Raw genomic sequence first — 18,184 nt, forward strand, 5'->3', positions numbered from 1 at the left:
AGAGAGAGAGAGAGAGAGAGAGAGAGAGAGAGAGATGGGGACAGATATGGAGGAAGAGAGCATTCCCTCCCTACCAAGTGGCCCTCGGCTGTAGTAGCGCAAAGTGCATCGTGTCATTGGAGCAATAAAAGCAGTGAGAGAGAGAGGGAGCTTTAAAAGCGTGAGGGGTGGAGAGACCGGAGAGAGGAGAGAGTGAGTATAAAATGGGATGCGCTCCAGCATTTTTTCTATTCAGCCGTTTCCTGTTATTCCTAACACCCGTGAAACAGGTGTACGATCTGAGTCACATCCCAGCAGATCCATCAGGAAAGGTCAGCCAAAGTTTATCCCCACTGTGTTTTTTTTTCTCTGTTGTCCAAAGATACCATAGCATGCATACAGTTGTGCTAGCAGTGTTATTTGTTGTCATATACATACACAGACTATGTATATGTGTATACATTTGATGTGTGTACATGCTCATGTGTGTGTTTAAATAATGTGTGTCTCTCCATGCTGAACATATTTGCTACCTATTACAGACTCTTCTCTCAATTCTCTCCTACATTGGTGCAGAATATATGATATGAACTATACTTTTTACTTTTAAACTTAGATTTTTTGGGCTTTATTCTACATACAGACAGTAGGCCAAACCTCAACAGATACCTACTGCATATGCATACATGGTGATATAGCATACATGTTTTACATATCAACACAAATGTCAACATTTGTGAGTGCACAAAAAGGCAAAAAATCACATTAAGCTGAGAAATATGAAAATGATAGCATTGCGGGATGTTACAGAGCAGAGAGAGTCCTCTCGTCTTGTCAAGTCGTTATTTCGCCGTTCACCAGCAGACAGGAAGCAGAAGAATTTACGAGGCCGTAGATGGAGACGCTTGACCGTCTAGCCAATCAGAGATCAGAGGTCACGGTGGTCTGGGAGCTCTGCCACGTTCATGTTCAGACCGCGGGCCCTGAGAGGCGCGAGGGGAACGGCAGTTCACTACCAAGTTTTCCCTCCTCGCTCTGAGGTCACCAGATGCCACAGCAGTTCCGGCCGGCAGAACAAGCTGGATCTCCTCCTTCAGGCAGACAGGTTCAAGTGCAGTTCACAGGGCAGAAGAGAAGCACACGAGTCCAGAGGAGGCCTAGTAGGGCTCGTATCCATATCACGGTGCACTCTCGCTCCGTTGGGAGATTGAGGCACTTGAGCTGAGAGACTTGACTGTACTTGCATTATCGAGGGGAAAAAAAACGGATGTTGGTCTCTTGAAAGCCCCTTCCAAAGGCTGCGCTCGTCTGTCCGATGATGGGAGAGATGCTGGGAGTCTGACTGCAGTGTTTATGTTTCTACTAGCCTGACTTAAGTGAATGGAAAAACAGGTTCTCACAAATACAAGGCATTCCAGTCCGGCACAGAAATATTCATGTCCTGATTTGACAAGTTATCATTCCTGCTGCCAACTCCAATTATGCTTATTCCAAAGAAAACTCACTTTTTAAAAAATAGGTGAACACTAGAGTATTGCTACTGTTCTAGACTCTACCCTGACTATACTCTAAACCTCATGAAGTAGTCATTTCTTGATAATGCACTGAGCTTGACACCTCTACTCCAAAGGGTGCATTTCCTAGATGCATGATTCAATTCTCGACAGGGACTCTTGTCACTTATCTGTTGAGCCTGAAGAGCTGTGTTAGACTAATGAAAAATGTATCCACGTTTGATCTGCTCCATTCCAGTTTCTCCCGAGGTGTGTGTGTGTGTGTGTCGTTTTTTTTACCCTAAATGGATGCATTAGAGAACCTTATATAAACGTTTACTCTTAATGTGTCATCCACAGGCTCACTGTGCTGAATGAAATACTAAAGAGAAAGGTGACCAATGCAATTCCAAATCTAATTCCTCACCCTTATAGGTCAAAGGTTGTGTGCACTCATTCGTGCTTTGAAAGTGAGATCTCCCCTGACAGGACAGAATGAGGCCTGCTGTAACATGATCATTTTTTCTCAATAACAATTCTCTCTTTTGGCAAAGTTCTTTCCAAGGTTATGCTTACAAACATAGTATTGCCGCCTCATTATGAACAAGGGAATTTGGTACATTGGTCAGAGAGTAGAAGCATTTAATATACATTTACTGTAAAATCAAATGATTTTGGACTACCTCAATGCATATTTTTTCCTTGAACAAGAGATTGCATTATGTTTGTTTGTTATGCTGGTTCATATCACCTTTATATATTGCCACAGGGTGTTCCAAAGCATAGGGCTGGAGGAGGATGTTGAGATGTGTCGGTGGTTACTCCGGTTGCCCCGGCTACTAAATAGATAGATAGATAGATACTTTATTGATCCCCAAGGGGAAATTCAAAAATCTATCTGCTGTCATTACCGTCTCCTGCACCCTGGCCCTCGTGACGTGTCTGTCCCCAACTTTTACGGCATAAAGTGTTATACAAGGTCTTTGATGTCTATCTATTTTCTGATGGTTACTTTTATTGTTGGTTTAGTTAAAGGAAGACAGTACGGATAGAGCTGTGGAGTGTAGTCACTAGTCTAGAGTATATATTTTGGTTTCTGAGAAAATATAAGCTTCAATGGAATGCATGGTGGTACTAGCAGGTTTATGGGATATTGTGTAAGCATGTGTGGAAAAAGACACAGACTGGCAAAGTAAAAGGACGATGTAAGTTATGACTGACTGACCTTGTCATACGACTATAGCACTGATAGAAAGTAGCCTACTCCTCACTAGTGATTTATTCCAAGTCATGAGAGCAAAACAGAAAGTCTTAATGTTTTGATAATGTGCATGTTTTCAGAAAAGAAAAAAAGTCACTACAATTGTCTAACTGCAATCTTTAATCTGCCAACCTGCAATAACTTCAGTTACTAAGTTCATGTCAGTCTACTATCATCTCTTTCCTAAAGCATGTGTGCAGGGCATACAGAACAACAAGGATGGAACATGACCAACCATGATGGAGGGATGAAAAAAGATGATGTCTCTACTTTCGCCTCTCTACGGTGACCTGGAGGAGCGAAGAGCAGGAGGAACTCCTGAGGTCTGAGATAATGATCAGGCCTGTCAGACAACATCTGCTCCCGCCACATTCCAACACACACACCCGGCGAGGACAAGCTGGAACTACCACCAGAGTTCATGACTGACAAATAGCCCCTGGCAGCTCTCTTCAACACACACACACACACACACACACACACACACACACACACACACACACACACACACACGCAAACAAGAATGTATGCACTGAAATAAGGAACTCTGTATGCATTTCCATCTACACATGTGTGCAGCAAACTGCACGGGGCAGGGGAGAGGGCAGAATGATGCAAGTCATTGATGTATGTTGCTTGTAAGAACCCCCCCCCCCCCCCCCCATATCATTATGATCTCTCGCCTCACCTCAAGTTACCTGCTATGCGTGCTCATTGAGGCCTGTGTCAAGAGGGCTGGAGCTGGTGCACTCATGCCATTCTCTCCTCTGTCCATGTCCTGTCCCCCCCCCCCCCCCCAAATATCAGTGTGTACAAACATGCTGTTGATGTTCCCCCTATATATGCATGCACACATGCAAATGTAAATGTAAAGAAGTCTAGAAGTCTATCCCTGTATGTAGTTATGGGCAGAGACACATAGTGCTGCAGCTGTTGCTGATAAAACGGTCTTCTTCAAAATTCTTTAGTGTGCAAATGAGGAGTTGAGGACATTTTCTTTTGACTGCCTTGTGTCATTATAAGCTATGATATTTGTCCCAGAGATGCATTTGGCAGAGCCTCCAAACAGCACCTATATACAGTCCAGTCCATGCTCACGTAGTCAAGGTTTGCCTTTATGTATACATGCACGTGTTTTGCAGTTTTTGGCTCTTTGGAACATGCAAATGAGTCTCCACCAGCTGACACAAGGCTTTGCCAGTCTATGACCTACATTCCGCTGGTGGTTTTTGTAAATTCCATACATGTATTTTATGCTCCAGGCCATGTCCTTTCATCAGGTCTCTCTTCGTGTGTGTGTTTCCTGGCACACATTCCATCGCCAGTTTTGTGTTCATACGTGGGTCCGTCGGATCTGCTGGTACTCCCCATGCTGTCTGAGTCTGGCTGGCCATGTGTAAACTTTGGGGTTGTGGCCCGTGCGTATTTTTGTAGAGATGGGGTGGCTGTCACCCCCTGACCCATAGCTGTCCAAACTAGCCACAGGCATAACTGGTTTCGGAATGAAAACAGAGGCACGATGTTGTTCTGGCTAATTTCCTCTAATGCCCCTGCAAACTCATCAAAGTACACAACGTGTTTAACATTATCAGTGTACCGTTTTCGCACTACATGTTGTTCGTCTCGCCTGTTATTTTAGCAACATTGTGATGAGGCCTGAATCTTCGGTGGGATTTAAATAGCTGTTGCCTGGGCTTTTAGACGGATTCTTTACATTAATCATTAGGGAAAAACACTGAGGGAAGGGCACAAGCCTGACAAACAGACTGCACATATAATAATAATAATAATACTAATAATAATAAATACATATAATTGTGCTTGTAAAATCACAACAGAATCTACATTTAACTTATCAGAGTTACGAGCCTTGTGTATTTACATAACAATGAAAACATACAAAGTTAGTGTTTTGGAGGATGGTATGATACTATGCAAACACATCTTGATTCTAGAACATACTATCTGTTGGCATAAATAACCATCTAGTCTTTTCAGAACTCAAGTGGCTTGAAAGCAGAGTGTTTTCTATATGACCTCCACCAGAAGGCTTTTAGCTTGTTTGACTGACAGGTAGTCCCTTAAAATGTTCCAGTGGGTTCCATCAGGCACACAATACGGTTAGGTGCAGTTATTTTTAGATAATGTGGTGTGTGCGTCTAAAAAGACAGCAGTCTTCATTGGTGTGCTTTAAAAACTTGTCTGTGAGGAGAGAGAGAGAATGGGAGTTTGAACTTTCAAAAGACCTTTACAAGACTTATATATATATATATATAGACAGATAAAAAATATAGTCTAAAAAAAAAGAAGAAGAAGAAGAAGAAGAATCACACTGCAAAAAGTGTAAATTCACAAAGTAAATTCACTAGTTACAACTGAATATAAAACTCAATTTAAACACCAAATACTCTCAAACATTTGCACATTGCAACATCAGTTGCTTTATAGAAGCAAAAATCTATGAGCAGTCTAGATAGCTGCAAAACACACCTACAACATCCTGATCCTGTTCATATTCAATCCTCTTCCAATTCATGAGTGGCCATTTTAGCCTGACCTAACCTAAAATGAAAACTACTTATCAGCATCTTTTAAACCAAACATACGTATAAGTCTTCTGTGAAAATGTTTCACTGAAACGTTCAAAAAGTATCTGCAATATTGAAAAATCCCATCAGTCTAGACTCTAGGGCAGTGGTAGGAGCTGGGCTAGTATGCAGTAGCCAGGTTAAAGGGGGGGTTCGACTCCTGGCTGCCACCATTGTGCCCTTGAGCAAGGTACTGTAGCTTACCCTGAGTTACTCCAGGGCCACTGGCCCTTGTAATAATTGACGTGCCTAAGTCGCTTTGGATAAAAGCGTCAGCCAAATTAATAAGTAAGGACGTAAGTCTGTCTAGGTGGCCACCAAGCTGAGAAGAGCTGAAACATAGCTGTCCTCTTCTCTCAGCCCAAGTTCAATTTCAGTTCAACTTTAGATCTCAAAATACTTTGTTTTTCTTCTCAGCCTCTTCTCATTGCTCTGTAGGCTACTTCTCCTAAAGTGGGTTTATGAGAAACAGATGAGATCTAAATAAAATCGTTTTTATTTATTGTGAAACAAAGAACTGACATTTCCTTTGTATGTATTTCTGTTTGACTGTTCTGTTCTGTATGTTATTTCTGTTTTTTTTGTTTTGTTTTGTTTTGTTGCAATATTATTGGAAAGGATATGCATCTTCAAAAATATCGTGCTCTCTAAACCGGCAAAATGTAAACACATTTGATAAGACAGGTGCATACTCACTTATGAAATGACATCAGAGTATGAATTAAACAGCTGGGACCACGTGGAAGCCAAGTCATCAGTCAGGTGAGTGGTTATGTAGGCTGTTTTAGGCGATTAGAGGCAAGATGGATCACTACAATGAAATATTTGCAAAGCTACTCTGTCCTCGTTATCACCTGAAGATGACGGTGGCATTCCATTGCATCCTGCTCTGCGATTTCACCTTTTCAAGGAATTCGCACGGTGAATGGTAAATCCACTGCCATTTCTGACGTAGGCCTATGGGCTACGTTTTCTGCTCCTGTGACAATGTGACATGAATCATGATATTGTACATATTGTTCTGCATTTAACTGTTTTATCTGAACATTTTTTAGCGCACGGTTTAAGACAAAGATATTATTTGTTGGACAAGCTGATGTCAGTTATTAGTATGCCTCTCTGTAGCCCATCTTTTTTGCTTGTGTAAGCTTAGACACACTGCGGGCATGCCTGCCTTAGTGGCCTAACGAACCTCGGCTGATTTGTCCCAGAATTCCCCAAACAGTTAGCCTGGGGGTAGTGACAGGTTAGGCTATGTCGCTGCTCGCACACTTATGATGTAGATCTTCCATCTTTACAGCGGCTAGGAGTGGCAGGAGATGAGTTGATTGCCCAGCCGCTCACACTCCGTAGGAGATGGAGACCCTAGGTGATCCCCTAGCCTACTGCATGCCCAAAAGGAACCCTGTCATTTTCCGGCACATCAGCCTATTTTTGGCCTAATGGTTTGTACTTTTCGTCTATTTAATCTTTTTTATTATTATTATTATTTTTAAAATCTATTTTGAGTGCAGTACAATAGTCACCTATACCCACGGAGAAACGTTAATCGTCACCATTGTCATTATTTGTTAGTTCCTTGTCTATAAAAGTCAACCACATCATGCGTAATTCAATACGAATGCATTGTACACTGCATACTGCCCACTACATTGTGGGTATTGTTCTCGGGATTTAGAAATGAATGATTCACCAGCACCAGGGCTACTTACTGGGCTCCAGCTCTCAAGCCCTCTGACCTGCTGGTGACCTGCGGCACAAACTCTGGCATCTCAGTGAACCATGCCAAGTTCACTGGCTCTTGACAATGCAGGGAAGCCCTAGAATAACATAACTGCGCCACAGTCCCTCCAAACTGGGATTAAAATGAATTGTTTGCTTTAGATTTACTAGTGATCCTGAAATAAATGTGGGATTACTTTGACAGAGGTTAATTTATCAAAAAATCTCTGCTCTAATCTGACTTGACTATATGATCTGTAGCACAATGGCATAAACTTCCCTGAGGTGAGTCCATATGACGTCGATGCAAAACAAAGTTAAGTAATCACCTCGGAGCAGGGTTTAGGCCAATAGTTCACTCGGGGGTCACAGGGACGTTTGAGATAAGTTGGCTGGGTATAGACATTTTGTAATAGCCACTTTGTCTATTATGAGTAGAAGACATACATTTGATTGAAATCACTGACAAGGGGTCCTGCTTCCTCTGTATAGGCTACCAGGTGTTTCTAGATTGATGATGATTGACAGCATTCTGATGGATTGGTCCAAGCTTTCAAACTATCCAGACATTACGTTCAGCTTCAACATAATGACAACGGTTAGTGACCTGTAATGTTTATAACTAACTGAAAACAATCTGTTTATTTTCATAATAGGCTACTCATTACAATTTCCTTTATGTTATGTAGCTGATATACACATATGAAATCTAGCCTATAGGTTACAATAGAACATTGCACATTAATATGGTACGATTTTTAAGATGCACAACCTGACCCCAAAATAATAATAATAATAATAATAATAAAAATACAACCAACAGTCTAAAACAGCACACGACAACGAATCATTTAAAGAAACACAAATATTTACATAGGCTTACTCACAACACTTGGAAAAAAAGGTCTTGCGCACTTTTCTCGGTTAGAGAACCTGTTATAATTCTTTCGAGACAAAATTGCTCTACGCAAACAAGCACACATAAACTGGTTCTCTGAGAAAATATGAACCTATATATTTTTTCTAAGAGTATGTGGAGCAAAAGTGCTATACGGTTTGATTCTCCTTCCCTTTTACCAACCCAAATTCTTGATTCACAGCACATGAACCATTCTTCACATTTTACATTCCTCATTACATGAATTCAGCAGGAAATATTAATGGAATCACACAATGGGTTGGATTCGTATTTAGAAAGTAACAAACCAACCTTATGCAGCATAGTCAAAGCACTACGATGTGGTGACACACAGACTGCTATATGTTATAGGCTATATTCTACAATAATCTATATAAATAGAGCTTATTTTTGACCTACTTCATTTAAAACATATACTATACATTTTTCTTACAGGATGTAACACATTTATGAGGCATGTATTTTACAATGAAGTCAACGTGACCATATGAATATAGGTTGCATGAGTGCATGGACCTGGTAACTCCACTGTTCAGAGAGGACGTGCAATGTTCGTTCAGCTGTCTCGACTCCATGTTCCTTGTGTGCTGCTGTAGTCTGGTCACATTTATAGAGGCATAACTACGACTTTAAAGATCACAGTACAACAATTACGAATCTTGTTTGGACATACGCGTTGATAAGCCAGATCATATAGGCTACCATGAGCCAAAGTTACTCTCTCGTTGTCCTTGGTTATAGTCAAGATCACTCAGCTGCTGTGTTGACTGAAGGGTGACCTAGTTATGTTGTAGTATGAAACACTCCCGTTTATGCATTGTCCATAACTTCAAGTGATACAGCTTTTGTACAATGTATATTCATATATTGTAATAATTTAAATCGAACGGTTCTTCAATTTCAAGATGGAGGATTATTTTGTGTTCTTAAATGTAACTTGTCTGGTTATGGCCGTTACATCCACCGAAATTCCTGAAACTGAAATTAACATGTAAACCGTTGACCGGATGAACAATTGGCACTGTTTGCATTCTGGGATATGTATCTGTGACCAGTCGCCATTCCGCCGTTCCCAATAATTCAATAGTCAGAGTTTTCAAAATGATTATAGCCAGCTCCCGTCCAATACATCTCCGCACGCCCCCACCGAAAGGGACGTAATTGAAGCGCCCGCTTTTGCTCTCGTCACGGTCTGCGTTGAAACGGTCTGGGTCAAAAAGCTCGGGACTTTGGTAGACCGCTGCCGTCTCATGCGTGTCTCTGATGCTATACATTACACTCCAGCCCTTTGGAATCTGATACCCCTGCCAAAACAAGACAAACACAATTAAAACAAATAATTAATGGAAAAATCACGTCACCTTTTGAAAAATGTATGCCTCTTTGCACTCATGTAGGCTTTTGTTAAATCATTCCATAAAAAATTATAAGATGGGCAATGTACAGATTTTTTCATTATAGACAGTTGAAATCTTAGGTGGACAGTGCACGCATCCCCAAATATGAAATCGAAAATCCAAATGGCATGAATTGGCCTGCCCACCCCTCTACAATTAAATAATTTGGGGTGCACGTATTAATTAATCTAGACAGCGCAGCACTCCTCTCGTGAAACGAATGTGTCCTTATATGTGACAACATTACACAATTTGTGTTCTTATTTCCTTCCTTACCAGCACATACAATTCAGTCTCACTAGTTGGATGTGTGGGATCGGAGTGCTGTAGCCTAGGTTTGGATACCTCCAAATACGCTTTGCAAATTCGACTAGTCTACTCTAGCATTGACGAATTTGGAAACACTACCTGAAACGATAGCGCACTGTTTGGTTCATTCCATTTTACGACACATAACAGCTTCTCACATACACTGTTGGCTACACAGGCCAATAACACTTACGTTGAGTTCAAACGTCTGAAGCACCGTTCTGTATCCTCCAGAAACGGGTGGAAGAAACCTGAGCACTTCCTTCACAACGCAGTCAACATAACGCAACTGCGTCAGCTTCTCCAAACTCAAGTAAGGGACTTGAACACGACATGCCTGATTGTCAATGGTGTATCCAATACGCACGCCATTGGTCGTATTAAGTAAACGTTCAGCGTCTGGACACCTCTGTCCTTGGTCTGTTGATGCATCGTTCAGAGGCACAGCTGACATACTCTTCCAGCTGGGCTCTATGTGGTCGGGGGCGACGTTGTTGGAATGCCTCTCCCCTTCTAGGCCCTCAATCACTAGCTCTTTCCTCGCTTTCTCCACCACATCCGGGTGTTTCAGCAGTTGAAGAATGAGGGACGTAGATGCGCTGGCTGTTGTGGAGTGCGCTGCGAAGATCAACTCCACTGCAGTCTCCTGGTAATGACAACATTTTGGGGAAATGGGTAACACGTTGCTTTAGTCATTGCTTTGCTAAATCTTAAGAGTTCTTCCGTTTCAATGGCACTGACAAAGAGCATCTCTTAAAGTCAATTGAATAGGCCCACCATGTTTACCTTAAGTTCCTGCAGGGTCATCTCATAATCATTTTCCTTGGCGCCGCTTAACATGTAGTCAAAGGCGTCGCAGTATTCTTCCGAATGCTGCTTCTGAAGCTTCTCCTCAATAATCTTCTCGATGGCCGAATGGAGTATTTCTCTAGCTTTGATACCCTATGGAAGTAATACAACCATGCAGTAAGTGTCTAGCCTACTGCATGTCTTATGTGCGCCATCAAGTAATGGCAAATTCCATTTGTGCACATAACCTAAAATACAACCAATAATATACTCGACAGTGATATCTCATGTCTCTTAGCATTACTGTTGCCAATTTCTTTACCACATTAGTTACGACAGACTTGAGATTTTTGCATTGATGTTTTGATGATTGGGTATTTTTCTTACTTTACGCAGTCCGCTGCATGGCGCATCAATGGGCAAGGAGAAGAGATTATTCATCAGTTGATCAAAGATCTTAGAGAGGTATGTGATGCGGTCCTCTTCAAGCCTCAGACCGAGCAGGACTGTTACAGCTATTCGGAATGTAAGCGACCTCGCTGCCGCATAAACATCCACAGAACCGGCCTCTGCACACCATTTAGCAATTTCAGACTTGACAACATCTTGGAGGCGCGTCAGATACGTTTCCAAAGCCCCGCGGCTAAACACTTTTGCCAAGATCTTTAAAAGGGAAGACAGAAAGGGAGTGATTAAAAGTTATTGCACTAGACTTTCTGACACTAGAAACAGCAGGTCATCGTTTGAATTAATACGTTTGGATTATTCCACAAGTAAATAGTTATATATATTTTTAATTAAGAATGCTAAATGTTCCCATCCCACTCAGCAATATCTCAGAAGCAGACAATGATAATAATAATGGGGGAAAAAAATCATAATAATGCCTGTCGAACACTTGGGGCTTTCGTCTATGGACTTAAGCAGTCTAGTAATAAATATTTATTAATGTTTAAAAAATAATGAAAAAGTGTGGGCAGTATTAAAGCAAGAGGATTGTGATCAGTAGCCTACCTTCCTTTTCGTCTTATGAAGGTCCCCCACGGAATTGACCAAAGTGTGGGGTCCAAGGATGATGCGCGTGCTCTGGGGCCATTGCGTGCACACCAGATTGTGTTCTCCCAGCAGAATTTTACGGATGTTTTCGGCACCGGTCACACGAATGACAGGTTTCCCCAGTAGATGTGTTTTAAACACGGTGCCATGCTTCTCCCTCCTAGAAATATGGAAACTGGACCCCTGTAGTGGCACAAGCATGCACAGGCGCAAACACACATACACACACACACACACACACACACACACACACACACACACACACACACACACACACACACACACACACACACACACACACACACACACACACACACACACACACACGTGAGAAGTTAAGATCTGATTTAGCGTGCACCTTCATGATTTTCTAAGCGCCTTCCAACCTCCCTGGCGTGTGTGCGGCACGAAATTGAGGTGAAAACGTCTGTTTTTCACCGCAAGGAACAATTGCCTCTTCAAGTCTACACTTGCTGCTGAATAATTCCAAAGGCTCAATCAGAGCTAAAATGTTCCAGAGCGCGTCTTGAAGTACATTGGGTTCAAACCACAGACATGTACCACTGATGTTCAGCGTAAACTATTCAAAATATTTAAAAGGCACAACGAATTTTAGAAACGGATAGGTCTATCGTAGGCCTACCTGAAAAAGCCAGTGAAAAGTTTCTCCGACCAGCGGCCAGCCCATGGAACCCTCAGGTAACGGGAGCTTGCAGTCCTTGTCCCGTGTGATGGTCCACCGGAATGTCCAGAGTTGCCGGGAGAGCGCGAGCAGGAGTAGCGCTGGCAAAACCGACGTGAGCGCGGAGACCAGCGCAGATATCAGAGTAGTCCCGAGCACGAACATTTCCAGTATTCGACCCTCTAAGGCCCGCAGCTCAACCAGCTTTGACGTGCAATTGTAATTGCCTTCGAGAGGTGGGGAAACCAGGAGCTGTGCCCGAGCACACGCGTCGCGTTGAAAGAGGCAGCCGCTTTCCCTCCCCAGTGCTATGCAGGAATGGAATACCTGGGAGGAAACAGAGGTATGGTAATTTGTCGTGAAAGGGCTCTGGCCAAGCATCAAGAAAATCGAACAGTTGAGATGACACGAGAGCATTTGCAGCTTTACGCATTGTTAGCTGGTCTGTCCAAATATATATATTTAGGGTACTCAGACCCGTACCCATAACTCCATCTGTCATTTAACATTCGGTTGAATTGCGTGAAACTGACAAGTATTTCAAGTAGTTTTACAAGTTACATGTACCGGCATGTCTTTTTATGTGAATTTTATTCCTTTCGAGGGGCTCTGTCCCCGAGGCTGAGCAAACTTAACTGTTGCTTGCCCGTAAATCACATTCTAGCGCGATATCTGCGAGGCTTTGATTGAAATACTGTCAGTCAGTGATTGGATAGGACGTGTAAAAAAAGGCGGATGCTGACAAAGTGTTTCACCCTCAAGATATGAACTGTGTCAAGTGCCTTAGCAGATTGGTGAAACGTGCATAAGTCTTCAAAACCATTCGGCATACATACAGGCTGTTTAGCTGTCGAAAAGTAAATCAGTCCCTCCCTAAATAGCATACACCACAAAGATTCCCTGACTTACCCTTTGCGATGTCGAGTCATATCGTTGACAAGTTCCCAACTGTATGGCTATCTCTCAGAGATGTAAAGCGTCCTCCCTGCAGTTTCCTCGCTTTATAGATTTCGGCATAGCCTACTTCATGAACCACCTTCGTAGATGACGTAGTAGATATGCGTTTTTTTCCCGAATAGCTGAGGAGGTTGTTGATAAGCCGCGAGGGTTTACAGAAAGTTTAAAGAAACACTTTAGCAAGCCTTGTTGTCTGCTCTCGGTGAAATGCCAAAAAGGGGAGAGCAGTAGTAGTATAATAAGGGGTGTTCGGATCGAATGGCGACGGATTGAGCAAACAGGTAACCAATCACAGAAAACCACTGTGTTTGAGTGACTACCGTCCATACCCAAGCGCGCGACTGTGTGTGCACATAAACGCGCACGCACACACAAAACAGCCTTCCCGCTTCAACTCATTATGGTACATAATTCATTTTGGCTGTACCAAACAAACATGCAGAATTTATTGCTGGTAGGCTATTTGTGCCGAACATGTATCCATTTGTGTTTTGGCTAATTAATGTTAATGAATAAGATGAACACATCAATAAATAGAACATTACTTTTAAAAAGCCCAGCCATTATTAACTGTTTATTCACCTTTAGATGCATCCAATGTTGTCAGGATTGGAATCAAGAAGATGCAAGCAGAAGGGGTTTACAGAAGTTATAACACCCAACATCACAACTTCAGCTGACCGACCACCTCAGCTATGTGGCCTCAGAGGGATGATTTAGCGTTTAAGCGATGCCTCAGTAAGGCCAGGTGGCTCATATCCTCTTCCGTTAGCGAGTGCCTTGAACACCTGTTGCATTTTGTTTTGATGTAAAGGGGGAATGTCTCCTCGGGCCGCGGAAAGATCCACTGGATGCCATCCAAATTGCAGGATCTCAGCGTAAGACTATAGGCCGTAGCCTATGTAGACTACTATTATTCATAATAATGAAATTGAGCGAATGCAGTTATAAGGCTACTTACTATTTAAACGTAATATAACTTAATATATTTATAAATATTTTCGTGCGGTAAAAGCGTGTATATTTTCAATGTATTTCCCACGGGGCTCTTTTGATGATGTCCTCAACATATAGCGAAATTAACTGCGTGCTGTTGATAAAATTCGTTAAAACATTAAGCATATAAACATTATACGGGATTATAATATATTACCAATTTGTATAGGCTATAACAGGCCTAATTATTCGCATATAGGCCTAATTGAAACGACTAATTTGGATATCACTGCGCCCTAATTTTAAAAAGATTGAAATTGTGTGTTTGGGCAGGCTCTTGCATTACTGCCACTGATAGGTAATGATTTACGGCTAAATAGTAGGCCTATCAATATAAAGCAGAACTCTGCTCTTTCTCTCCTTTTTAACTGCAGGCAGGCTACCAATGGTCGAAATCGAGAAAAGATTCTATGTAAAATTTAGATGCGAGAATATCTAATAGCCTACATACGAGTGAAAAGGGATATTTATTTTCTCCTATAGGCCTATGATTTAGTTTTGTTATTGTTGTTGTTGTTGTTGTTGTTGTTGTTATTATTATATTGTTATTGCCTATTTCTTCGTAGGCTATTATCATTTGTAAAAATGATACAATTAAGGATGAAATAAATTTTGCCTGATTGTGTTAAAAACTGATGGCCACTGGTATGGCAAAGGTTAACTAGGCAAAATACTTATTGTAGTATTTTATTTTTTTACATTTATTTTGTGTAGATTTTTTTAATCCATTTTCCATCCACTTTAGTAGCCACCAGTTCTAATCTTGCAATCTTGATATTTAACCTATAAATTGTGAAACCCCAAACACAATGCTGTGAATGGCACTGGCTTATTAAGTAGGCTACAGCTCAATGCTTAGCAGACATAATACTGACATAATGGGGTGAGGGTGAACAAGGGAGCCCCGCGGTACACAGGGAGGGAGCTTTAAAAAGAGCGCCCAGATGAGAATGCGGGCCAGAGATGAAGATGAGGCTGCATCTTTATGTGCTCTGTGAGGAGTGCATTTGGAGTCACTCACCAAGAGCTCCTCATTGGGGATTCATGACTGAGCTGCTCCCCGCGAGTGTTGTTCGCTGGCCTTTATACCACCCAGTTGTCTGTCCTCACTTTCTTTCTCCCCCTTCTGCTCTGTTATTATGTGGGTTAACAGACGTAATGCGTGAGACCATGTCATGAATGCATAGTGTGGTGAATCACATAGTGAGGAATGGATTGTCATGAGAGGTTGACTTCCGCTGTAAAACGTCAGTCTGTGGGCTTTGGCCACAATCTTTGTAGCCTATTTCTTTTCCAAGGTGTGCATGGCATGGCTTGGTATCTGGAGATTTGAACCTACAGTCTTCACCCTCCTTCGCCCCAGCCTCCTTAACTCCGTTCTCCTCTCCTCTCCTCTGCCCCCCCTGATGCGCCTGTCATCATTTAGGTGTGAGTGGTTTGACCTGTGGAGGACTTTTTCACTGGGGCAGGAAGAGGGGGGAAACAGAGGGGGAGGGGTGCTGGGGGGTGCTGAGGGGGGGCATTCCCCCGACTGAAACGTTTAGCAAATCCCATTATTAATTTTAACAGCCAGGACATGGAATACCAGAGAAGAGAGCTTGGAGGCATGTAGAAGCAAGTCTGTCACACATACAGACAGGGAGAGAGAGGGAGAGAGAGGGAGAGAGAGAGAGAGAGAGAGAGAGAGAGAGAGAGAGTCAGTACTTGTCTGAGTGTGTCGAATTTGTCTGTTTTTTCGTACTTGTATGTTAATCTCTCCTTCTTTCTCTCTCTCTCTCTGTCTCAATTTGATGTAGTCTATAAACATTGGTATGTATGTTATCAGCAATTGAAAAAAAAAACAGAACTTGAGTACAATATTTATCTAAATTACATTTAGTTTATCTATTATCTAAACTTTTTTGTCCATTATCTATCATAAGACATTGAAACAAAATTAAGTTGTAGCTTGACATATTTGCTGTTTATATCGGCATCAAATAAGACAAGGCATGACATTTAGTCACTGTGCAGATATTGTATTTAAACAATTAGTTTATCCTAGTATTGTTCTTTTTCCAGTGGTAAATACAAAAAAATCATCTCTGTCATATCTGTCTGTTATACAGGACAATTAGAGCAAGCATTTATTGAGATTTGAAGCCTATTTCAGTTTAAGCATTCAAAATGTATGTGTGAACATTTTTGATTTACTTTCAGTTTGTTTGAGAATATAAGGCAGTCCTAATTCTAGACATTGAATGGTGGCATGTGTGCTTCAATCTCACCTGAACTATAAAGAGAGACATCTTAATAAAAGACCAGAGTCGCGTAAGTACAGTACTTTACGTACATAAGTACAGCATATTACATTGGACAGGTGCCATTTTATGGCACACTTGTCAAAATATACCTCCCAATTAAACCTCAATATCAATTTGTTGAGTTAAGAACCAAATATTGCCCTCCCCTCACCAGAGATCCTGTAAAGTGACTTGGCAAAGGTGTTTTACAATTAATGTTTGCAGATATGCATGCCCACTACAATATTTTAATATTACTTTCTCAAAAGTGTCAGTGTTCCTAGAATTTGTTGAGATTTTTTTTGCTTTTGTTGGTTAGAAGTGTTGCCAAGAAAGCAAGCACGATTTATTACCTTTTCATCTTAAAGAAAATTCATAAAAAAGTCTCATTTTTGACAGATTCATTGTCTGGGAGGGAGATGACAAATGATACTCAAACACATAACCAAGACCCAGACGAAAAATAATAAGTACAGCTCATATGGTATAAAAGTTTTCCACTTTATGACAAAATAAAGATATGTACTGTTTCCCCCTTTTTTCCCAACCTATTGCAACCTTAAGCACCATTTTCAAAACCACATTAATCTTCTAAAGACTTTTTTTTACAATAGATACTGAACATTCTAGATCGAACTTTATATTTGTAAATGTATTGACAGTTCTGATGATAGCAAACATCACACCATTGCTATATTGTCACTTTCCCCTATATGTCCTGCATGAGCCAGTGTTCCCTTAATTCAGTGGAAATTAATTAAATATCTGAATTTGTCATGCTGATTGAGTAACAGAGGGATTTTCTTAGCGGTTTCCTTTTTGAAAGCACCCCGACCTGACTATTCACCAAACGGGCCACTCTTAATGATGCAGCGCCTATTCAAGATGTGTTATGTTACTCTACTAATATGAACTGTGCTCTGTGCGGAAGCTTAGGGAAATACCATGGGGTTTGTCTGGGGTGTCTACTCTTACACAGACTCTCGCACACATCCACTCTCTCTCACACACACACATGCACACACACACACACACACGCACACACACACACACACACACACGCACGTATTCCATATCGGGAAAGGTTACATAGATCCTCTGGTAGGTATTCAGTATGAAAAAAGACAGTTGCGTCTTATGAAAAGCAAAACAAAATCAGATGTTAAAGTAAAAATGAATGACACAACCTAAACAGACAGGATACGTATTCATATACTTTGAAGAGGCTGTCAATTGTATGTTTGTATGTTTCTTCTTCATTCGTCTGTATATTGTTATGTCAGACCTCAGTTTTAAAATAACATCTTATTTAAAATATATTTAAAACTTGTCTGACAATCTTTCAAATACTGAGGAACTTAAGAAATGAGTAAAATAATGTTGATATTCAAACTTTTATTTGAAACACGTGTCTGCTTCTCAGTGAAGGAGTGCATGTGAGTGTGTTTCTCTCTCTCTCTCTCTCTGTGTGTGTGAGAGAGAGAGAGTGTGTGAGTGAGTGCATGAGATGTCGGGAGTGTAAAAGAGAGCTCTGGGGCTCCGTTCTCACTGGTGCAGTCTCTCATCACCCCCTCTGCCCCCCCTGCCCCTTCCCCACCAGTCCTGGTTGTCCACTTTGATTTGGAGCGGCTTGGCCTTCGTCTGAGACGTGGCCTGTCATCGGCCGTCCCAGAGCGAGGAGCGCTACTGTGGGGAGGGGGGGGTGGTAGGCGGGCCGGCAGGCAGGCCGACGGGATGGGGGGGGGGGGGGGGGG

General features: G+C 41.7%; 1 protein-coding gene across 1 annotated transcript; it reads right to left on the reverse strand.

The window, feature by feature from the left end:
• Positions 1-7,738: 7,738 nt before the first annotated feature.
• Positions 7,739-13,186, reverse strand: LOC134064258 (cytochrome P450 26C1). Its single transcript, XM_062520118.1, has 7 exons — positions 13,105-13,186; positions 12,157-12,522; positions 11,472-11,696; positions 10,845-11,120; positions 10,455-10,610; positions 9,862-10,314; positions 7,739-9,266 (listed from the first exon to the last, which is right to left on the reverse strand). The coding sequence occupies exons 2-7, from the start codon at positions 12,358-12,360 to the stop codon at positions 8,889-8,891; spliced, it is 1,692 nt and encodes a 563-aa protein (XP_062376102.1). The 5' UTR covers positions 12,361-12,522; positions 13,105-13,186; the 3' UTR covers positions 7,739-8,888.
• Between the last annotated feature and the right edge of the window lie 4,998 nt (positions 13,187-18,184).

This window comes from Sardina pilchardus, chromosome 18 (assembly GCF_963854185.1).
Source record: "Sardina pilchardus chromosome 18, fSarPil1.1, whole genome shotgun sequence".
Lineage (NCBI taxonomy): Eukaryota > Metazoa > Chordata > Actinopteri > Clupeiformes > Clupeidae > Sardina > Sardina pilchardus.

Bases quoted from the DNA above. Each gene is read 5' to 3' on its own strand.
- LOC134064258 (XM_062520118.1), bottom strand. From the start codon at position 12,360: ATGTTCGTGCTCGGGACTACTCTGATATCTGCGCTGGTCTCCGCGCTC. The intron at 11,121-11,471 runs GTAGGCTACTGA...TCCCTTTTAAAG, and splicing joins TTCATAAGACGAAAAGGAAG to ATCTTGGCAAAAGTGTTTAG. The intron at 10,315-10,454 runs GTAAACATGGTG...TGTCATTACCAG, and splicing joins TGACCCTGCAGGAACTTAAG to GAGACTGCAGTGGAGTTGAT.